Raw genomic sequence first — 21,298 nt, 5'->3', positions numbered from 1 at the left:
GCATTTTCATGAAAATTAAAAAAAAAATGCACAAGTGTTAGCATAAGTGTAAACATGCACATTTCATATGCTGAAGCCTTTACAAATACTGAAAACACGGTTTGTTAATTCTAACAACAAAAAGGGATTAAATGTATCTTCCTTAAGGGTGGCAACAAGTTCCCACATCCAGAATGCTTTTTGGAGCATTTCCAAAATTACTTGTAATATTATTCTTTGGATTCATGAAGCAATCCATATGGATTAAATTTGATCAAAATTTGATGTGATCCTGGTAACTATGCACACATGCATATACTGTACTGTAGTCCCGATTTGCTGATTGAAAATGAGAACTGTGCATGCCTTTGCCCAGCAAAAGAAGTCAGGCTGTTGGTGTTGAATGGGATGACACTTTATTTTGTCTCAGGCCTCCATTCTCTGGTATCTGTCACCCTGCTGTCTGAGGCATCAAATAGCTGTGTGAATATAAGCTTGACAGATAGGAAGTGTGAGGGCACCCCCCCCACCCCGGCACAGCACACGCGCACGCATGCTGACACTGTGGTAAAGTCTCACCCTTCCCAAAGTGAAGGCTGTAACTATGGCAACCGTGAATGAGGCGAAATGATTGGGCTAGGTTCAGATTTGTTAAGTACGAAGCCTATATGGGTACATACAACTTGATACATTTAGGACAGAGGTCTTATTGAAGTTCACCGTTCATGAATGTATCCCCATTTAATTGGCCCACACCTTTTTTGTGCAGGTGCCAACACCGGTGGGTTCGCAAACAGTGATGTCTTTGTAATTGGCAAATCTCAACTGGGGCTCGCTGACGACTGATTCGTTTGTGTGGAGCGGTGAGAGCCATGTCCGATTTTAGAGTCCCAGCTTAAGTGTCGCACCCATCAGCTGGTTGGTTCTTTGGTAACTGATATGTGCAATACTCTTGGCACCCTTGCAATTGGAGGGCCAGCCGCGGTGGGTGGAGACGCACACTTTTGTTGATGGGTCGACAGCACTCCACAGCAATGGGAATAGGAATAACACGGAAAAGGAACTTTCCAAGCTCGTCTTCTGGTGATAGACAGCCACATGCCAGGGGGGGGAAAAAACAACAATAAAATAAATCACAAACACGCTTTTAAATTTGGAAGAAAGCCCAAAACTGCAGCACATGTGTTATAGCAGTCTAGATGCAGATTGCTTGAGTGGGAGGAAGCGGAACAAAGCTTCCTGACACAAATGAAGAACAACAATCTCATAGTGGAAAGCCCCGGACGCCTCACTACTTTTTCCCCAACATCTTTCACAGCGATTCTTATTTGTGTAAACATTTTTTAACCTGTGTATTCCACATACTCTAATTTAATAACAGATTATCAGAGTTACTCTTGCATGTAAATTTTACATGATTGAAATGAGGATAAGGGCGCTACCACATCATAATTACTCTTACTGTGTATGGATATTTTTTTTTTATTTGTATTTTATTTAGGGAATGAAACTAACATTGGTTCAAATAAATTAATCTGTTTTATACGCAATATGATATAATCTCTCATTCATATGATATCATCTCTCTTGGGTGCAGTGTGGTGCCGTGCAACCATGGTCTACACACTTAAAGTGAGTACAGAAGAAAGTTACGATTGAGTTCGATTAATAAAATAACGTTGTTTTTTTTCCCCCACACATTGGGAAGAATTTGTGCCTTTGCGTATTGTTTATCTTACCGGTGGTTATCTGTTCCCACAGTATTTGTGTGTGACTATTCGTTATTTGGAGAAAAAACACTCCCGAAGTCGATGCTAACTTCCGGTTAGCATTTGAATGGGATCCTCCCTTTGCTGTTAGCATTAGCGCTAGCCTAGCGATGTTTTAAAAACGAAGCATGTTTTGTATATTAATATACAGTGTATGTTGTTCTTATTGTGTGTTTAGTTTTATCGTTAAATCCAACTGTGATGTCATTAAAAGACAACAGAATAACATACGCTACACACTTGCTAGTTGCTAATGTTGCGCAAGCAAAATGGTGCAGTCAAGAGTACTTTCACAACGTCGGAAATTTCGGTTTTCTTAGATTATAACGTGTTAAGGGGCAAATAATCGGCCATTTGGCCCAATTGGCCATTTGTTTTGGCAGAAGTTTGAAGGGCACGATTATAATCGGCAGTCGATTAATCGTTTGGCCCCTAGTATTTAAGCAAAAAACCCTGAATAGGATCTATAATTTGAACAGGGGTGTGTAGACGTCTTATATCCACTGTATATGGAAAAAGGCTGTGTACATAGAGTACCCTTTGACTTCAAAGTACACACAAACGCCAATGGAAATGTGTGAAAATGAATTGGCCGCTCTATTTAAGCCCTAATAGGTATAGCGACTCAGAGATGGAGTCATCAGGCTTCTCTCAAGGAGTGCGATGGCTTGCTTGCCTGTTTTCATTAATGAGCAGGCAGCATATGGTGGAAGAAATCCTCAGCTTGGAATGACAATAAACAATGCTCGGTGCTTCCAAAGTATTTGGTTTATAAAATACTCAAACAAGACCAGTGTCCTCCAGTTTGCGTTTTGTGCACGATGAGTGATGCATTTTTATAGTTCCTCCTTAAATTCTGCATTGCTTCATTGCGTGACAGCCAAGTTCCCTTTCCTCTTGATCAATAATGAATTACAAATCAGGATGAAGATTTGTCAAATAAAACACTGCTGCTTTTTCTTTCTCAAGGGTGCAATGCTAAAATTAGGACAGGTCGGCCTTTGCCAAAAGTCGTCTAGTTGTGTACAGTGTTTTATACCTCCGCAGAAATTGGGTGTCACTTAAATTTGTTATATAAAGCAAGTATCAATCTATCAGCAGTTACAGCCAGGTTTTATGAAAGTACTGCCAGGGTAGAATGTTTATATATTGCAGCACTAAACACAACTAAAGGCTAGAAACCAGTTTAACTCGCCATAATAATAAGTCCATTATGCCCAACCAACACCCGCTTCAGACATTCTCCTTTTAACAAGGTGTGAGTGCTTGAAACAACACACCACAGGGACGCGCATTTGTCCTGCTCTCTTGGCAGCGTGAGTTTCATGTTTGTGCGTGCAGGCGTGCGCGTTCCTTGCACTCGTGGTTGTCAATTTGTGAGGTGTGTGTGTGTAACTGCTTGTAATCTCTGTGGGTAATGCTTTCTATCATTTCTATCATACAGTTGGGTCGATCTGTTTGAATGCGTTCGGTTGTTTGGGCATCTGTCACACTGTAACCAGAGTTGTTCTTCTACTGATGTTAATAATAATATTATTATTAATTATTATTATTATTATTATTATTATTATTAAGCCACACGATTTTCCAATCATAGTAGTTCATCCGGTTCGGTTTGCGACGTGTGGACTGCGTCCCAATACTTATGCTTCCGACTTTGTGCCCCTCGGTTGCGCGTTCGCAACCCGGACCGGAATCAAATCTCAAGTGCAAAATCACAGAAGTCGGAAGTCCCGCCTCTTCCGTGGCATATACCCTATTGCTATACAAGCAAAACGGTGCATTCAGGGTACTTTGACAGTGTTGTAAAATTCGGTCTTCTTCGAATACAGTATAGCATTTTAAAGGGAAAACAATCTGCCTTTTGGCCAAATTGGCCTATTGTTTTGGCCGATGTTTGAAGGGGAATAATCAGCTGATTATAATCGGCAGCCGATTAATCGGTTAAGCCCTATTAATTGATGTAAGTCTTAGACAAATAAAAATATTACATTTTTGCTAGCATGCCCATCATGAGTGATTTATTGTACAAAGTGCATGATGAAATTTGTGACTAGTGCACTGACCAATGACAATTGTCATCTTATAAAGTTGAAAGGGTTTTAACTTATGACAATGACCTCTTGTACCCTGTAATGTGTTTACGGGGAAGGCGGGAATGGAAATGTTGGAGTTCTATCCTTTCTATGTGATTCATAATATTGCCGTTTGTTTTTCCCTTAGATATCAGACCTTGAACCTGACTCCTGAGGGAACGTGGTCCAGATTGGAGGACAGTAAGAGGTGAGGAAGATAATCATGAATCAAATCAATTGTCCTTTGTATTGTATCAAATATTTTCTACGTACCTAGGGGCCTCTTAGTGCCTCTTTTAAATTCCCAACCATCAAGAAAACAAGACTTGCCCTGTTGTGGGAGGTTGTTTCTCGCCACTGCCGAGTCCAAGATCCACCAACTGAGTGCAAGTGTGCCTGTTTGCTCTTGCGTTTCTGATTTAAATCCAAAGTTCAAGTGGAAGGTATCCGGAGAGAATTACTCTGGGGATGTTATCCTCAGGCTTTTAGCAATGATATGCTAAAACTCTGCTAATAGAGAATAATATGTGTGGCCAGCAAATTTGAGATTGACAGCTTGCGGGAGAAGTCAAGCGTCGAGAACTTGTTTTTTTCCACACACGCAGTCGCAAGTACACGAAGTCTTCACCTAGGTGTGAAATTTGGACGCCGACAAAGATCTTCTGTCTTCTTCACTGTGATCTCTAAGCTGCCTCGCTTTGAGGTTTCAACCATGTTGAACCTCCCAAATAACTTGCACAGCATTAATTATTTTATTAGTGAATAGTTGGCGCCACGGAATAGTCATATCAATTGATCAAAAATTCCCAAATGTATCGAATGTACACGTTTAAAACATCAGTGAGTCTAAACAGAATTAGAGCAGCAGTGTACATGATTAATACATATTATGCTGTATGTTTGAATGCCCGGCGACCTGTACATGAATAAATGTTGAAGTTATTGTTAACAACAGCGAGAAAAGTCATCAGTATCGTACGTAGCCACAATTGATGACCCGATTTCTTTCTGGCATATGAGTTTAAGGATATATTTGAAGTTTTTGTAAATTGGCTTATCACTATAGGGTCCTTTTCATTTTCGCCATGTTACGGTAAACCAGTTGTAGATGTAAAGTAGCTTTCATGGTGCTCACCCGGCAACCTTCCCCACTCGCATCTCAGTGGGGGTGTTTGTTGGTCTGCGTGTGCGTGTTTAGGTGTAAATAATTGATTACTGCAGAGGTTTAGTGGATCCGTGCTCGTAGTGAGCCAGACGCTGCATTGCTCCGTTCATATGTGGGCCATGGCGGCTGCTGCTGCTGCTGCTGCTCAGTTGTACTTTAAGATGCGTTTTTACTCAGCTGTACTCTTCAGTCTTGTTTGGATGGCACAATCTAATTAGGATTTATTTATAGCATGGGGAATGCTACGTACATATATCGAGTTACCATAACTCATCACGCCATTAAACGACACATTTTCTTTTTTCTTCTTTTTTTTCCTCTTTTTTTTCTTTGAGAAGCAGTTTTTCTAATCAATGACTTTGGAGCCACTTTTGAATTTTGTGGATGATTTCTTTTGCAGATTAATCAATTCATAACTAGTATGCTCATTCCTAGTCCTATAAATGTCAAAATAACTAACTTCTCAAATTCATTCCACTTCTCTGCTGGGCGATTTTTATTATGCCTTTTTTTATTTTTTTTATTTATTTTTTTTATTTTTATTTTTTTGCATTTGTGTATTTTAACAAACATTACATTTATAAGGAATCATATTTGGCACAAAAAATAAAAAAAAACTGCCAGTCTCAATTACCCAACAATAAATGTAAGAACTCGATTACTGTAAATACTAGGCCTGCCAAAATTTATTAATTAATTAGTTGACAAGTAATCAATAATCAAATTCATCGCCAGCTACTTTAAGAATGGAGTAATCATTTGGAGTCATTTTTTTATTTATTTAAATTTAAAATTGTCCAAATCCTCTGTTTGCAGCATATCAACAGTTACCATAATTGTTTGTTGATTTCTGTAGTCGTTAATGAAAGACGACTGATTTTCTTCTATGTTTAATCAATAATAATTTGGAAACATCTGTTTTTACTTTAGAAAACAATGACCGAATTGGCAACATCGATCCTCTATAATTTATTTTTTATTTTTATTTTTTTGAACACTATACAAATATGAAGTACGAAATAAACATCAATCACTGGTTAATAAAGTTATCAGGGGGATTTTTATTTATTTATTTTTTTTTATGCACTTTAATGCGATATTAAAATGAGTCCGAATTAGTCGATTCATCAATTCTAAAAATAGTCGCGAGTGACAGCACGAGTCAATACGAACCCTTGCTAGTATAAAGCACACTGAAAAGAAATGTAGTTTCACATTTGAGTTGCGTACGTACGTACGTTTCGTGCCGCTCTTGGTTTGTACTGCTTTTTCCTCACCCTCTTCTTGTCTTCACAATAATTAATGGCCATCTTTCACTAAATGCCTTTTATCTCTGCACTTTACTTTATACTTCCTCTTCTTCTTTGTCATGTCTTTTCTGTCTTTCCATCCCCTTCGCCGCAGTGTCCTTGAAAAAGCTGTGACTTTGCCGGAGAGCGCGGCAGTGAGCATCGCTCCTTCGATAGACACAAATACGCGCACACACATAACCCTTAAAATTCTATAAATAATTCATCATCATTAAAGTCTGCTTGACTTCTTGCAAATATTGTTCCAGATATTGCAGAGAAACCTACATCTATTTACTGTGCCGAACACAACTTTAACCCGCATATTTTCACACTTGATGGAAAAAAAAAAATACTCTAAATAGAGCATAACTGTCCTCAAATCTAATTTTAATAGACACCAGGTCTCAATTAATCACAAAGTACAACATCATCCTAAATAAGTGCCTTCCCTTAAAAAGGGATGAGGGGTTAACGAAAAGTGTCCATCCCTGTAACAGACGGCATGTCGCAATTACCCCTCATTATCCACTTAAGACAAATAAGCTCCTCCCTCATGTAGACACCTCCCTTAACAACTGCCATTATCTGTAATTATCCGTGGGTGTAAAGTAAACGCATGCATACATTTAAGAGTTCACTGCTGAGACTATTTGAACTTTGTTGCTTACCAAAACAGCAGCACCTATCACGGTACGTAAACGGTCTCTCCTGTGCGTTTAATGTCGGGCCTTGAGGCTGACTGTGATGTAAACAAGTTGCATTCAAGGCAAGGTATTAACTCATTCACTCACAGCCACTTTCACTGAAGCAACCCACCTTTGCCGGTTTACTGGGTTTGGACTGAGTTTGAAAAGCCCACAGAATATTGTGTTCTATTGCTACAAAAACATGGAAACTACCAAAAGAAAGATTAGAGTCTCTTCTTTCATCAAGAAAAAATGTATATTTTTATCTGTTTTCGTTTTGCATCAGTTGATATGAGAATATAGCTGTTTCATCATTATTCATAAATATTAACAACTTTGTTGCAAGATGGCCCTGGTGGATCTCTTATACTCTGCTGCCACCTGCCAGCCATTTTTCGCAATAACTACCATTGCTTTAAGCGACCTCTTCAGGTCAGAGGCTGCATCAAAGCCTCCTGTATGCTCTAGCATAAAAATAAAATAAAAACCCATATAAATACAGTTTTGGGGCCATGGCAATATTTAAAATAGAACGTTTTTATACATTATGTGGACGTGTTATCTTTTAATGACAATAATTATTCCAGTAGATGCTATTGTGAACACTCTACATTGTTGTGTGCCAATTTCTCGCCATTTCTGCTTAATAGTATGTTTTGTTTTATGGTAAACAACACTTTCACTTGACATACATTAGTCAAGTCAGCTGAGACTTTTCTGCCATTTTTACATGGATGCAGTGTTTTTAGACACCTTGATATTCTGCCACAAGTCTTTTATAGTAACTGCTTATAGAAAGAATAATTTTACAACAGATCTAAATGTAAAATAATCTGTCTTCAGTACTTCACTTTTACCGTCAATGCCAATCAAAATCATTACTTTCGTACCACTGCAAGCAAACATGGCCACGTTTTCATGAAATAAAATGCACACATATGAAATTAATCTCGCCCAACGCACTCGTAATATAACTGCGATGTCCATCCTTCTGTTTCGCAAGGTCAGTTCCGCTGCCTTCTGTCGTTCGCATGGAAAAGCGATGCCGTTCTGAAGCCCCGTTTTCCCATTAAGTCGGGCATTCGCCATTCTTGGATGAGGACAGCGTATTGTCAGCTTTTCCATAGCTTTTAAAATATAGATGAAGCCTTATTGTGTTGTAAGATGAGACGATATCGTCGCTTGATACCGTTTGTTCTCATCCCTCTCCATTAGAGGTCACAAAGCATGCTGCGGGTCACCGGTTTGACTGCCGCCTCGCGTGTTTTCAGTCGCCGGTCAGGTATCGCCTGGTTAAGTCACCGATGCGCCGGCCTGAATATTTATTTTCGAAAGCCTATTTGAGGCCTGTGTCTTATTAATATGCTGAAATGTATGACAGTATCTCAGCGCCCTCTCTCTTTGTGTTATGCTCAGCTGAAAAAAAAAAATGCTGCCGTAGCCATGGTGACCAATCCCAAGGGGAAAAGTTGAATGAAGCTGAATCTCTTCCTGACTCCCTTTTCCCTCCATTGTCCCGTGCACATTTGCAATTTGATGCTTCCTTTGTACCCACAAACACACACTCGAGGATCATAAGTGCTATTTGCCTGGCAAATGTTGCTCTCTTCCAAGATTGCGTTCATTGTTAAAGGATCGAGGATGATTTTTAACCTTTTTTTTGCATTCAATTGTTTGGTTGCACACTTGCTAGTGACAAAGGTTGTGGTAATCTGATCTTTTGGCTGTTTAAAAAAAAAAAAAAAAAAGAGGTGTAAATATAACTATTAAAAACAAATTATATTCACACTAGGGCTGCTCGATTATGGAAAAAATAATGATTATTTTGGTAATAATTCAAATCACAATTATTCAAAACGATTATTGTGAGTTACGTTTGAGGCTAGGAAATTCAGGTTATTTTTAAAAATGTTGCACAAGACGCAGCACTAGCTAGCAGCTAGGCTAAAAACATGCCCGCTAGTTACGGGGCATACTGTCTAATAATTGGAGCCTACCCCAGCTGTCTACGGGCTGTAGTGTTTGCGTCTTTGAAAAGTAATCAGACGGGTGGAGCACTTTACCACTGCTTGCTAGCGTGGCTAGCTTGCTGCTGTTAGCTCGCTCTTAGCTAGCAGTCGCCGCTAAACGCTGGCAACAGGCGCCGTACGATACAACGTCAGCATAATTATGCGTTAGCGCTCTTACCTTGAGCTTGAACGTGACTTCAGGACTAAGTTGTGTTACTGACGTCCGTCCCAACAGTTTGGTGCATTTATATTGCCGTTGTTTACAAACTCCAAATAGAGTAGCACATCTTCAGTCCCCTAGTATCAAGCGATGACATGCTTCCGGTAACAACTTCCAAATAAAAGTGCTACAATGCATTGAGTTGCACATACTACTTGGTAAGGTAAGGTTTATTTTGAAATTTGGTTTCTCACAGCCTTGGGTACTGTCATGCGTACTGCCGTTAGCTTGATTACGACTATTTCAGCGGCTAACCCAGGCAGAAATGTCGTTTCAAGCCTCCTAGTATTAAGTTTTTGTACAATTATGCCTATTTTGTAATCGTGGAGGGTAATAATCGAAATCGTAATTGAATTTCTATTAATTGCACAGACCTAATTCACACCACATCATTCTAGGCTTTTAATACTCTTTACTACTATAGAATTCAGTGCAAGTCCCCCCCCCCCCACAATCGGCCTTCCTGTCTGTTTCTCAGTCCCTTCATTTTCTCCCGAGAGCCAGAGAGAAAGACAGGAAGTCTCTAATGAAATGGCTTCGTGGAGCACACTACCTTAAATTGACCCTGAATGAATAGAGTCACTGATCAGCTGCTACTAAAGCAGAGGAGATGCTGTCTCGAAAAGGGGGGAAAAAAAAGAAACCCAACAATATATGCATGCGAAGTACTTGACCCAATAAAAATAGTTAAATGCCCATTCCTGTCCCTAATCAACATTTGATACCCTTTGACATTGACTAAATAAATTCTCTTGGCCTTGGTGCACAATTTAATGACGTTTTGTGTGATTGTGATGCATGTCGAGACAAAATGAGAGTAACCTACTGTAAGTAAAACCGAATGACAATACATTTGTAAAAGCTATCGTAGACCAATACCATCTTTTCCTTTCATTACCCATCTGTCTTGTCTGCTCATCTGCCGGCACAGCCACACGCCGCTGCTTTTATTAATGAGAATGGACGGAAAGAACGCGAGAGAATGGAACACCGGGATACCTTACAGTGACGCGTATGTGTGCGCTCGCCAGCCTGCTTTTGACTATTGTGGAGTAAAACCCCCATTAGGGAATTAGTCCACATCTGGACAACCCTCACAGTCATGCTCGTACTTCATTTTTTCAACTGGCAGGGTTTTGTAATGATATTTTATAAGCACCGTTTTCCACCTCCAACAATAATTGAGAATGTCCTTCCGGAAATGTAGTTATTCTCGTTCTTTCCAAATTGATCTTGGGTTTTTAATCTCTTAATGGACATCTACTGTAGTGAGAATCAATTCACTAGGGTGAAGGGAAAACTAATGTATTTTGTTCTTAAAATCCATTTACTGTTTTTACGGAGCGAGCCCACAAAATTGTCACATCAGGCAGTTTAAAAAGAGGCTGGAAAACATTTGTTTCTTCTTCAAATCAATGTTAGTACTTTCATAGAAACATCTTGTTTGGATGCGGCATTTCTACATCACTGCTGTGTAAATATGAAAGTGCATTGCAGGTGTCCGTGCTTCTATCAGCCATCTGTTTCGTGCAGCGATTCTCAGCTAGTTGGACCCTACATTGCGTCGTGGACCCAATCTGGGTGGACAGCCAAAAAACAAAACGGAAACTCAACTGACATTAGTGCGGTCACTATTGAATATTTTTAGAATCGATTGAGCTCTTGATTAAAATTACTTACCCAATATGTTATGTGAAGACTTGAAACTGTCCGTAGGTGTAAATGTGAGCGTGAATGCCTGTTGATGACCCGTCCAATGTGTATCCAGCCTCTCAACAAAGTCAGCTGGGAATGGCTCCAGCTCACTACGTGCTTTTAATTAGGGTCGGAACTGTAGAAAATGGTTGGATAGAACCAGAAAAATAAGTCAAATAGAAAGGTTTATCTATAGATGATTTAGTTCGGCTCTTTAAACGCGGGTCAACACTTAATGACTATTGGGAAATTGAGCATCTCTTGTTTAGTACACACATGAGGATAATGTTCATCTAAATATGTATAGTTGTTTAAGAAAGAAAACGCGCACACACACAAAAACAGTTAGACATGCACAGCCAGTGTTGGGGGCGTGGACAGCTTTGTGTTTTGGCAAACACAAGCTTAGCAGCGAAAAGCCTTTCAAGCAGGATTAAGCTACTAAGTGTCAATGGATCAGAGAACTAGTCCAAAGACCACTTGGATATGATATTGTAGCACTCGATGACTGTGTTTACGTACGACTTCAAAAAATATGTTTATCGCTTGTAGAATTACAGTAAATTGTAAGGATTAAGACAAATGCAAGTAAGCACGCTGCTATACATTCGCACTATAGACTATAGGAGGTGGGGCCTTGGCAGCTCGCGTAATACCATCTGTTCCTGCTGAAATCAACACAGCAGGAGCCGAGCAGTGCGCATGTGTGGAACTGCAGTGGTCTCGCTGTATTTATGTATGCTCTTTTTGTGTTCATTAAATGCGCGAGTGGAGTCGTGAGTGTTTACTCTGACGATGGACGGATGGATAGCTTGACAGCCAGGCGGACGGACGGACTGATGGGTGGTGTTGCCAAGTCTCTCTGGTTATGATCCACTCCCAGCAGGATATCTGCATGCACATATGCACACCATCTCCATTTCAATAATCAAGGGGACAGAGTTACACTCCTCTGTCAATGTTATCTATTTCCCCCCTTAAAGCGACATCAGCAGTTTCTTTTTGCCAACTCACCAATACTCGCTGACCTCTCTTGGCCTGCAGCTGGACCCAGTCAAGAGTGAGTTACAGTGCGCGAATGCTAAAATGAATAAAACATATGCATGGTGACGACGTTATTCCTCAAATAACCACAGTGGCCACTAATAGTCGCAAATAAGGTTTTATAACTCATAGGGGTGTTAAAAAAAATCGATTCGGCGATATATCGCGATACTACATCGCGAGATTCTCGAATCGATTCAATAATCGGCAGAATCGATTTTTTTTTTTTTTTTTTTTTTTTTTTTTTTTTTTTTTTAGGATTCACACCTTGAGCATGGAAGAATGTTATATGAACGGAACATTAAGCCTTAATATTTTATTTTAATGCTGTTCAAACATGAAACCGATTACAACTTCTATAAGACTGAAATTTCAGATAAATAAATCATACATTTTCATATAAATCTTACACTCTACAAGCTTACTGATTAGCATTTTCTAAATTTGAATGAAAAAAATCGCAACAATCGACTTATAAATTCGTATCGGGATTAATCGGTATCGAATCGTGACCTGTGAATCGTGATACGAATCGAATCGTCAGGTACTAGGCAATTCACACCCCTAATAACTCATTTGCATAACATCGAGAGGCGTAGAACAAACTTGACTCGATGAGAAACAATGAGAATGCATCGAGAATCACGAGACGCCAAGCCCCCTTCGCTGTGGAGATGCACAGAGGAACAGAGGCAATAATCCGACAAAACACACACTTCCTGGTTTGGCTTAAATAGACAGTCAATTGATCGGATTGGGGGGTAACAGGACTGACATGGAATTATGTGATTGGCTGTTGACCAAGTAAAGGGATTAAAGGTTCTTGACGTCACATAGCTCCTGACATCACATAGCGTTTTCCCAGTTGAAACCAGGGATGGTTACATCCGTTCAAAACATCAGTTCACAACAGACACTTGACCTCACGGTCATGACTCAAACATGACCCTTGCGCGTCCCAAACTTAACCCTGGCATGACCCAGTCATGACACTCACAAATATTTTGTCCTCTCAGTAACCTGCGTCAAAGACAAAGCTGCTCTAAGAAACAATTTGATTTGATTTTTGATTTTGAATTTTTATTTCAAACATGCATATAAAAAAAAAAAAGATTAGATTCACAAGGTTGTCATAATACAGCAATGACATGTTTACATAATGTTGTGCTAAATAGGCACAATAGTAACATTTATATAGCTTATTTCCACTCCACTATTGGCTCCACTGATGAGGGTGGTACTGCAAAACCTTTTTACTCTTGCTCCTATCCCATTCCGTTGACACAGTACTCTAAAAGGATGGCTCTCATGTGTAGAAATGTACAGATGATGCAGGAAATGGGTCAGGTTCACTTGGAGTCTACCTTTCGGGATGAGTATAATGGAGAGCTGTCGGGTAGTGTCGTTTCGCTGCCATTTCTGTCCTCCTGTCTCACCCCAGGACAACAAAGCTGAGCAAACACATTTCAATTTACTGGCACGTGTTTTCAGACGCAGTAAGACAGGACCGACTGGAAACGTGATCCTGCATCAATTGAGTTTGTTGAGCACGCCACCTGCTCCTGAGAGTTTCATTATTCGTGTGCTCCAATGTGTGTTTGTCCAACTCTTTTACCGCACACTCGCACGTGTTTATCCAGACGCAAATATCACAGTGCCAGTAAACCAGGATCCGTGCAGGCCAGCCTGTACTAATATAAACGTACAGTTTGTTTACCTACTTTAAATTGGGTGAATAGAGAACTCGTAATGGTCAAAAATGGAGCAAGAGAGGATGGATTTACAGTATGAACCCCAAATAGTCAGCCATTCTCACAATTAGCAACACTGAAAAAAGGGGTAGTGCAGTATGGAGGACCAAAACTGCCAAAATTCAAGTGAAAATAAAAACTGATATGACAAATAGAATTAAATTAAATAAAAAAATATATATATAAATGGAAATAAAAAACACAAAATATATATCCATAAATAAATAAATACAAGTCAAAATAAATACAAAAATACGCAACTGAGAAGTTATGGTTACAGTGGACAAAATAATCATCCAGTGCTGGAGTTCTCCATGCAAGCCGGCAAGAATTCTTTGTCGACCCGCCCACTCGACCAATGAAGGGCTGTTTGCAACGGAGGAGTCCAACCCAAGACACACTTAGGACCGACCCCCTCATTTGAATAACATTTCGTGCTTACACGACGTCTGCACTATGAAATAAATAAATGTGACAGTGGAGCGTTTTTATTTGATTGATATGTAATTCTATTAATAATTTTATTTTTGTATTTATTTCCACATTTATTTTTACTAATTCTTTTTTTGAGTCTTGTTTTTTTTTTTTTTTTGTCTTGGTATTTAATTTACTTTTATTTATTTTATGGATATATATTTTGTTTTTATTTCATTTAGATTTATTTTGTATTTAATTTTTGAATTATTTTTTTATATCCTTATTTATTTATTTATTTTAAATGTTGGCAGTTTTGGTCCTCCATAGTGCAAAAGGGGCTGTAGTTGAACAGTTGGTGGAATTGAATCTATCCGTCTGAAATATGACAATGTAAACACTTCCATAATGAAATCAATTCTCAAAAGCGATTCCGCCACCACTCATTAACACTCACTGTGGCTTCCATCCTTTGCGTCCCCCCTCCTCCTCCCCGTCTCTTCAAGATCTCATCCCTTTTGATGGTTATCAGAAGAGAAAGGTGTAAATTGCTGCTCAGAGCCATATCAGCAATTCTCCCGCACTATCTATCCTTTATCCTTAAATCACTTCCAGTCCCTCCCCTCATCCTCCACCCAATTCCTTTCATCCCTGGAGGGAAAACAGGATTTAATGACCAGCTGATGGGAGGGCACGGCACAGGTGACTTGCCCCCGTCTCTGGTGGGGAAACACACTCCAGCTGAACTGAATTGTAGTGGTGGTCGTGGTGCTTGTGAAAATGGCTTCGTTTGTCCCATGTGCACATGCTGCCGTGCATTAGGGGTGTGAATTGCCTAGTACCTGACGATTCGATTCGTATCACGATTCACAGGTCACGATTCGATTCGATACCGATTAATCCCGATACGAATATATAAGTCGATTGTTGCGATTTTTTTTTCATTCAAATTTAGAAAATACTAATCAGTAAGCTTGTAGAGTGTAAGATTTATATGATAATGTATTATTTATTTATCTGAAATTTCAGTCTTATAGAGGTTGTAATCTGTTTCATGTTTGAACAGCTTTAAAATAAAATATTAAGGCTTAATGTTCCGTTCATATAACATTCTTCCCTGCTCAAGGTGTGAATCCTAACCCGAAGTCAGACGTTTTGTTGAATATTTTTCCATTAAAAATGGAAGTTTAAAAATCGATTCACACACACACAAAAAAAAGGTAATGATGATAAGACGTTGAATCGGTAAGACTACCGAATGAACAATTCTGAGCTCTTAAAAAAAAAAAAAAAAAAAAAAAAAAAAAAAAAGTTTTTTTTAATTGAATCGCGCGATGTAGTATCGCGATATATCGCCGAATCGTTTTTTTTTTTTTTAACACCCCTACCGTGCATACGTGTCCTGTTGTTAAGATTAATGACAGAGTGCTTCTGCTAGTTTTCTCCCTCTCTTGAGGAAAAAAAAAAAATGCACAAACACACGAATGATGTGTGAAAAAGAAAGTGGAAGGCGAATGCGTGCAGGTTGGAAGAAACTTAAGCCTTTTCTTGTCGGAACATGGGCCCTCCCAATGGTGTCAGGCCCAGTGGGCAACGGTGCATTTGGCTTTTGTGGTGCTTTATTTAGATGTAATTAACATGATGTAATTTTGATAGACGATATCGTGTATGTGTAAGTAAACGAGGATGGACAAATTTTGAATTAAAAAGAGGAAACTCGGCCTAGCTTGCATGCTTAAATGACACTCAAATTTTCCTCTAAGATACCACACATTATACTTTTTAATGTACGCCTCCACTGTATGGTTCGAAAAAAACAAAACAAAGATATCAGTTATTTTATTTTTATTTATGTATTTATTTTAAAACGCAGCCATAGTTTGTCATTTGAGCATCCAGCATGTGTACTACTTTCGTCGCACCCTAATTCAAATCAAACTTATGAACTTTCGTGTTTGCTGGCCATCACCCATGGAAAAAAAACAACCAAAAAAAACCACACAAAATGTCAAAGTAAAATCAAAACTATTCAAAAGTTATACCTGAATTTTTGTATGAGGTGAGACGTAGTTTTGTCAAATTCCAACAAAAGTTGTATGTGTTTTAAATGTTAAAGGTCCTCATCGATAGTATTTATTTGTGTACTTTACTTTCACTTAAAATCTTGTTTGGGTACTCAGCTGCTATGAAAAAAAAGAAAAAGAAATGATGCCCACATCCAAGGCATCTTGGCAGGTTGTTTATGTAACCTGCACTCAAATCATGTACGTGCAATATTTATAGGCCAGGCCATGTCGGAAGATGGGTTACCCCCCATTTCCTCGTGTTGGCTGTGTCAGTGTAACAGGCAAATCACAAGTGCACAGACCTTCGCTGCCAGGTGTGTTGAAGAACTAATTGTCAGTGTTGCAGGCCAGTGGCTCGAAGCATACAGACGATGGCTGCTGGGGAGAAAATAAGGAGCCGAGGCACTCTTGTTTACGGTTCCCCTCTGCACCCTTTTTCCAATTGGCCTCCCTTTTAAACGCTTCCTTTCTCCTGTCCGTGTTCATTATCAAATCTGCCCTTCTTTCTTTCTTGTTTAGCTGCTCAATGCATCCCCATGGATTCTTTTCCCTAATAATCATTCAGTCCCATTCGGTGTCCGTTTTCTTTTGGTCTGCAGCCACATAAAAAAAAAACGCAGGATTTTGTAAGAAAAAGAAGCTATATTAAACTATGCACAGGGAGGCTCTATTGTCAGTTGCTTTTTTTAAGTTTACCCTCAACAGGATACACTGTATAACATTGATATTTTTCTGTATTATAATTCTCTGTTCCTGTTTCCATGCCAGGGCTGTCTATAATAATTGCCATAACTGGCGTGAATGCAGCTCAACTTCAATAGCTGACATTGTTGTAGTTGTTGAGACTACTGAATCAACACCACCGACTCTGGTTGCAATTAAGTACGGAATTCCATTCCCACAATTTGTCAGAATGCAAGATATAAATTATTGTGACAGGCCTAGAAAATACAATTAAATGCATTTCATGATCATCTTCATGAAGCAATAAGTCACCCCTGTGTTGTAATTTGTCGTTTGTCCTCTCCTACAAAGCAGCCACTCGAGCGCTGCCGTAAATCTTTTCGTTGATGAATCTATTCCATTTCAACGTCCCGTTTTGTCTCACCTGCTTAATTGGGCAACCGCTTTGGCTTTCAAACCTTGAGAGCCTTCATTTGAAGCACAGTAATATACTTGTATTGCTTCCAGTGTGATCTCACTCGCGTCTCTGATGAACTGTCGACCTATTAACTGAGCGGTTGGAAGCGTATGGGCGGACGTTTGCCTCAGCTGGCTTCTGCTTTTATCATGTTAGGTTTACTTGACTTTGGCACAGCTTGTTAATATCATGAAATGCAGGGTCACATATATACAGTATATTACACATGTCATTCTTCCCTTTGAATGCATTGCAGAATTACAGTAAATGAGAATTAATAAAAGTGCACTGACATTATTTTACTAATACATAGGGCTGTGCAATCAATTACAATTTCAATTATTACACTACACAATAACAGAATCAGCATAATCGGAAAATAAAAGATTACTACTTGTTTAAATTTATACATTTGCACCTTTTTTTTAAATTTTTAATTAACTAATTTAAGAAATTTTGTTCCATCCAAAAGGAACTTGCATTATTCGTGTTTCATAGAATTTTACTTGTCTTATTTTTTATTATTATTATTATTTTACATTTACACATTTTCTTCTTTTGTACCAAAAAATAAATGCCCGTCCTGCTGCACTCCAACTTCGTTTTTTACAACATGAATAAATAAATAAATGAATAAATAAATATTATTAATGTATATTATTATAATTTCTGTTTGGTCCAAAATGAATTTACATAAGTATAGTGTTTCTATTTTTTTAATTGGTCTTAATAGTTTTAAATGTGTAAAAATGTTCTTGTTTTGTACCAAAAAAAATAAAAATAAAAAATAGATGATCGCCCTACTGCACAGTGCACAAGCTGCACTCCAACTTCGTTTTTGCCATCATAAATAAATAAATTCTGTTTGGTCCAAAAGGAACATACGTAATTATCACGATTGTAGTTTAAAAAAAAAAAATGTTTTAATTAGTCTTAATATTTTTAAATATGTAAACATTTGTACCAAAACATAATGATCATCAAGCTGCACTCCAACTTCGTTTTTGCCATCATAAATAAATAAATAAATAAATAAATGAATAAATAAGTTCTGTTTGGTCCAAAGGGAACTTACGTAACTATATTGTTTCTATTTTTTTTTTTTAATTGGTCTAAATATTTTTAAATGCTTAAATGCAATTTGGTGCCATGTTTATACTTCGATGTAGTATTATTTATGTAGCGTCAAAAAAAAAAGAAATAAAAAAAGTAGCTGTAGTCTAATTTACGAGAGGTGTTTAAGCTCAAGTGTGTGAGCCACTGACCGAGAACAAGTAAATGTTTGTATCATATGTTCCCTGCTCACATCCCAGCCAGCTCATAAAAAGTGAATAGCACCCTGTATGTGTGCGTACAGTTTGTGTGTTCCCTCCGTGCACATTCTGTCAGCTCTTGCCATATATTTAATGACACAAAGTGAGATATCATTCAACTGAATTATAAAAACCCAATGTGTTAATTTCTCAGGGGCATCTTCTCATCTGGCGGTGGCGACAGTGACGGAGGAGCACATGAGGAGCGGCGTGACGACGGCATCCTGACCAGTTACCTTGCCTTTGCACCACCCCCCTCACGCCCAGCAAACCTCAACAGCGGGCGTTTGGAAGGAAGGAAGGAAGGAAGGAAGCCGGCGACCACTCCTCCTATAGGCATGGTAATGCGCACTGTGCCATTGTTAACGTTGAAAGGATGTATATATCGCGCAACCAAACTAAAAGTGCTTGCTTGTGCAATGGAGGAGGGATTGAGAGGGAGAGAAAACAAGGAATTGATTAATGGTCTCGGCCCGTGACAGTGGGAGCTTTTCCCTAAGGGGGGAGCAGAGTGGAAGATGAATTATTAAAGGTAAAACAAGTGAGTGGAAGAGGGGTTTTTAGGGTACAATATTTGGCGGTGAAGTGGGGGAACTGATGATTGAGAGCGATATCGACGGAAACGGAGATCCCAACCAAGGTGCTGAGTTTGGACTTTGTAGAACAGGGCACACATGCTTGAGGTCGTAAATTACCGAGGGTAATGAGTCAGACGCGCATGCGCGTGCGCGCACGCCGCATGCAAACACGGCGCCGTGATTAAGTCCTGAGTTATGGTGATGCAGTAAATGATACGGGTGACCTTGGCGAGGTTGTCAGCACCTCAACCGCATGATACATGATGCATCTTTCTTAATGACTTTGCTAAGATTTCTATTTTTAATGAATACACCGGCATCAACCTGTGTGCACACACACACCATTGATGCTTTGTTTTTCTTTTTTTATTTTTATTTTTATTTTTTTTTTTTAGTAGCTGTCGTGGTACCTGTTCTCGCTTCAGTTATGACAATTACTTTCAACAAAATTGTTTTAGCATCTGTTTGAATGAGTGTCACCCATAAGCATATAACAGTTGTTTTTCACATATCAAAAAATATATAATATATATAACTTGTGTATATATAGTTTTTATGGAGAGAGAGAGAGAGCGAGCGGGTGGGGGTTAATATCTTGAGAAAAAAACTCACAAATTTGCAACATTATAATTAAAGTGGCAAAAAAAAACAAAGCAAAAAAAAAAACCCTCACAAATTTATGAGAAATAAACTTGCGAGAAATACACGTAAGCGTACTCTGATGTTTGTGCCAATACTTTTCGGTCGGGTTTTCAAGTCAGGAAATAATTGCTTTAGCAGAGCTTAACCATATCCACACCCCGAGGATCAAGCATTTAAGTTAATTTGTTGAAATATGTATTTACCTGTGCATTTATGTTTCCAGAATTAATATTTACACATTCATAGTTTCATACATTTTTTTTTTGTACAAGTAGCTAAATTGATGTGTTGAATCTGTTGTTCTCCGTCATTCACTTGCATTTACCTAAAGTATGCTAGCTTCTGATTGATTAGCGTTAGCTGGGGTCAGGAAGTGTTGTTGCTGTAGGTGCCATGTGACAAGTAACGAAGAAATCAGTCTCCATCCTGCCTTTTGATTTTATAAAGTGTTCCATTAATCAGCAATGAATCCTCACACGCTATGTGTATTTCTTGCAAGCTTCTATGTTCATTTCTTGTAAATATGTGAGGGTTTTTTTTCTCTCACAAATTTGTCACTGAATAATGTCACAAACCTGCGAGTTTTTTTTTGTTTTTTCCGTAATTTTGAGGGTTTTTTTTCCCTCTGAATATTATACCCCATTTAAAAAAAAAATAAAAATAAAAAATAAAAAAAAATATATATATATATATATATATATATATATATATATATATATATATATATATATATATTAGGGGTGTGAATTGCCTAGTACCTGACGATTCGATTCGTATCACGATTCACAGGTCACGATTCGATTCGATACCGATTAATCCCGATACGAATTTATAAGTCGATTGTTGCGATTTTTTTTCATTCAAATTTAGAAAATACTAATCAGTAAGCTTGTAGAGTGTAAGATTTATATGAAAATGTATTATTTATTTATCTGAAATTTCAGTCTTATAGAGGTTGTAATCTGTTTCATGTTTGAACAGCATTAAAATAAAATATTAAGGCTTAATGTTCCGTTCATATAACATTCTTCCATGCTCAAGGTTTGAATCCTAACCCGAAGTCAGACGTTTTGTTGAATATTTTTCCATTAAAAATGGAAGTTTAAAAATAGATTCACACACACAAAAAAAAAAAAAAAAAAAAGGCAATGATGATAAGACGTTGAATCGGTAAGACTACCGAATGAACAATTCTGAGCTCTTAAAAAAAAAAAAATCGATTTTTTTTTTTTATTGAATCGATCCGAGAATCGCGCGATGTAGTATTGCGATATATCGCCGAATCGATTTTTTTTAACACCCCTAATATATATATATATATTTCTACATACCCCCAATATACTGTCTATTTTTTTCCCCCATTTTTCAGTGTTCATTATAAAAACACACTTAATTTCAATAATATGTAACAAAAAAATCTATCACTATTTTTTATTTTTTTGTATAATTGTAGGCCTGG

The 21,298-nt window shown here is 38.3% G+C and overlaps 1 protein-coding gene across 5 annotated transcripts in view; it reads left to right on the top strand.

Annotated features, from left to right (window-relative positions):
- strbp (spermatid perinuclear RNA binding protein) overlaps positions 1–21,298 on the top strand; it is a 77,988-nt gene that overhangs the window by 22,274 nt on the left and 34,416 nt on the right. For all 5 annotated transcript variants that reach the window (XM_077497011.1, XM_077497012.1, XM_077497009.1 and 2 more), the window contains exons 2-3: positions 3,972–4,031; positions 18,774–18,960. In XM_077497011.1, the coding sequence (XP_077353137.1) occupies positions 18,958–18,960 (3 nt within the window). In that variant the 5' untranslated portion in view covers positions 3,972–4,031; positions 18,774–18,957. The remainder of the gene's footprint in view (positions 1–3,971; positions 4,032–18,773; positions 18,961–21,298) is intronic.

The sequence above is a fragment of the Festucalex cinctus genome, chromosome 15 (genome assembly GCF_051991245.1).
Source record: "Festucalex cinctus isolate MCC-2025b chromosome 15, RoL_Fcin_1.0, whole genome shotgun sequence".
NCBI classification, from domain to species: domain Eukaryota; kingdom Metazoa; phylum Chordata; class Actinopteri; order Syngnathiformes; family Syngnathidae; genus Festucalex; species Festucalex cinctus.
The sequence above is the reverse complement of the archived record's forward strand: the minus strand, read 5'-3'. Positions and strand labels throughout refer to the sequence as shown.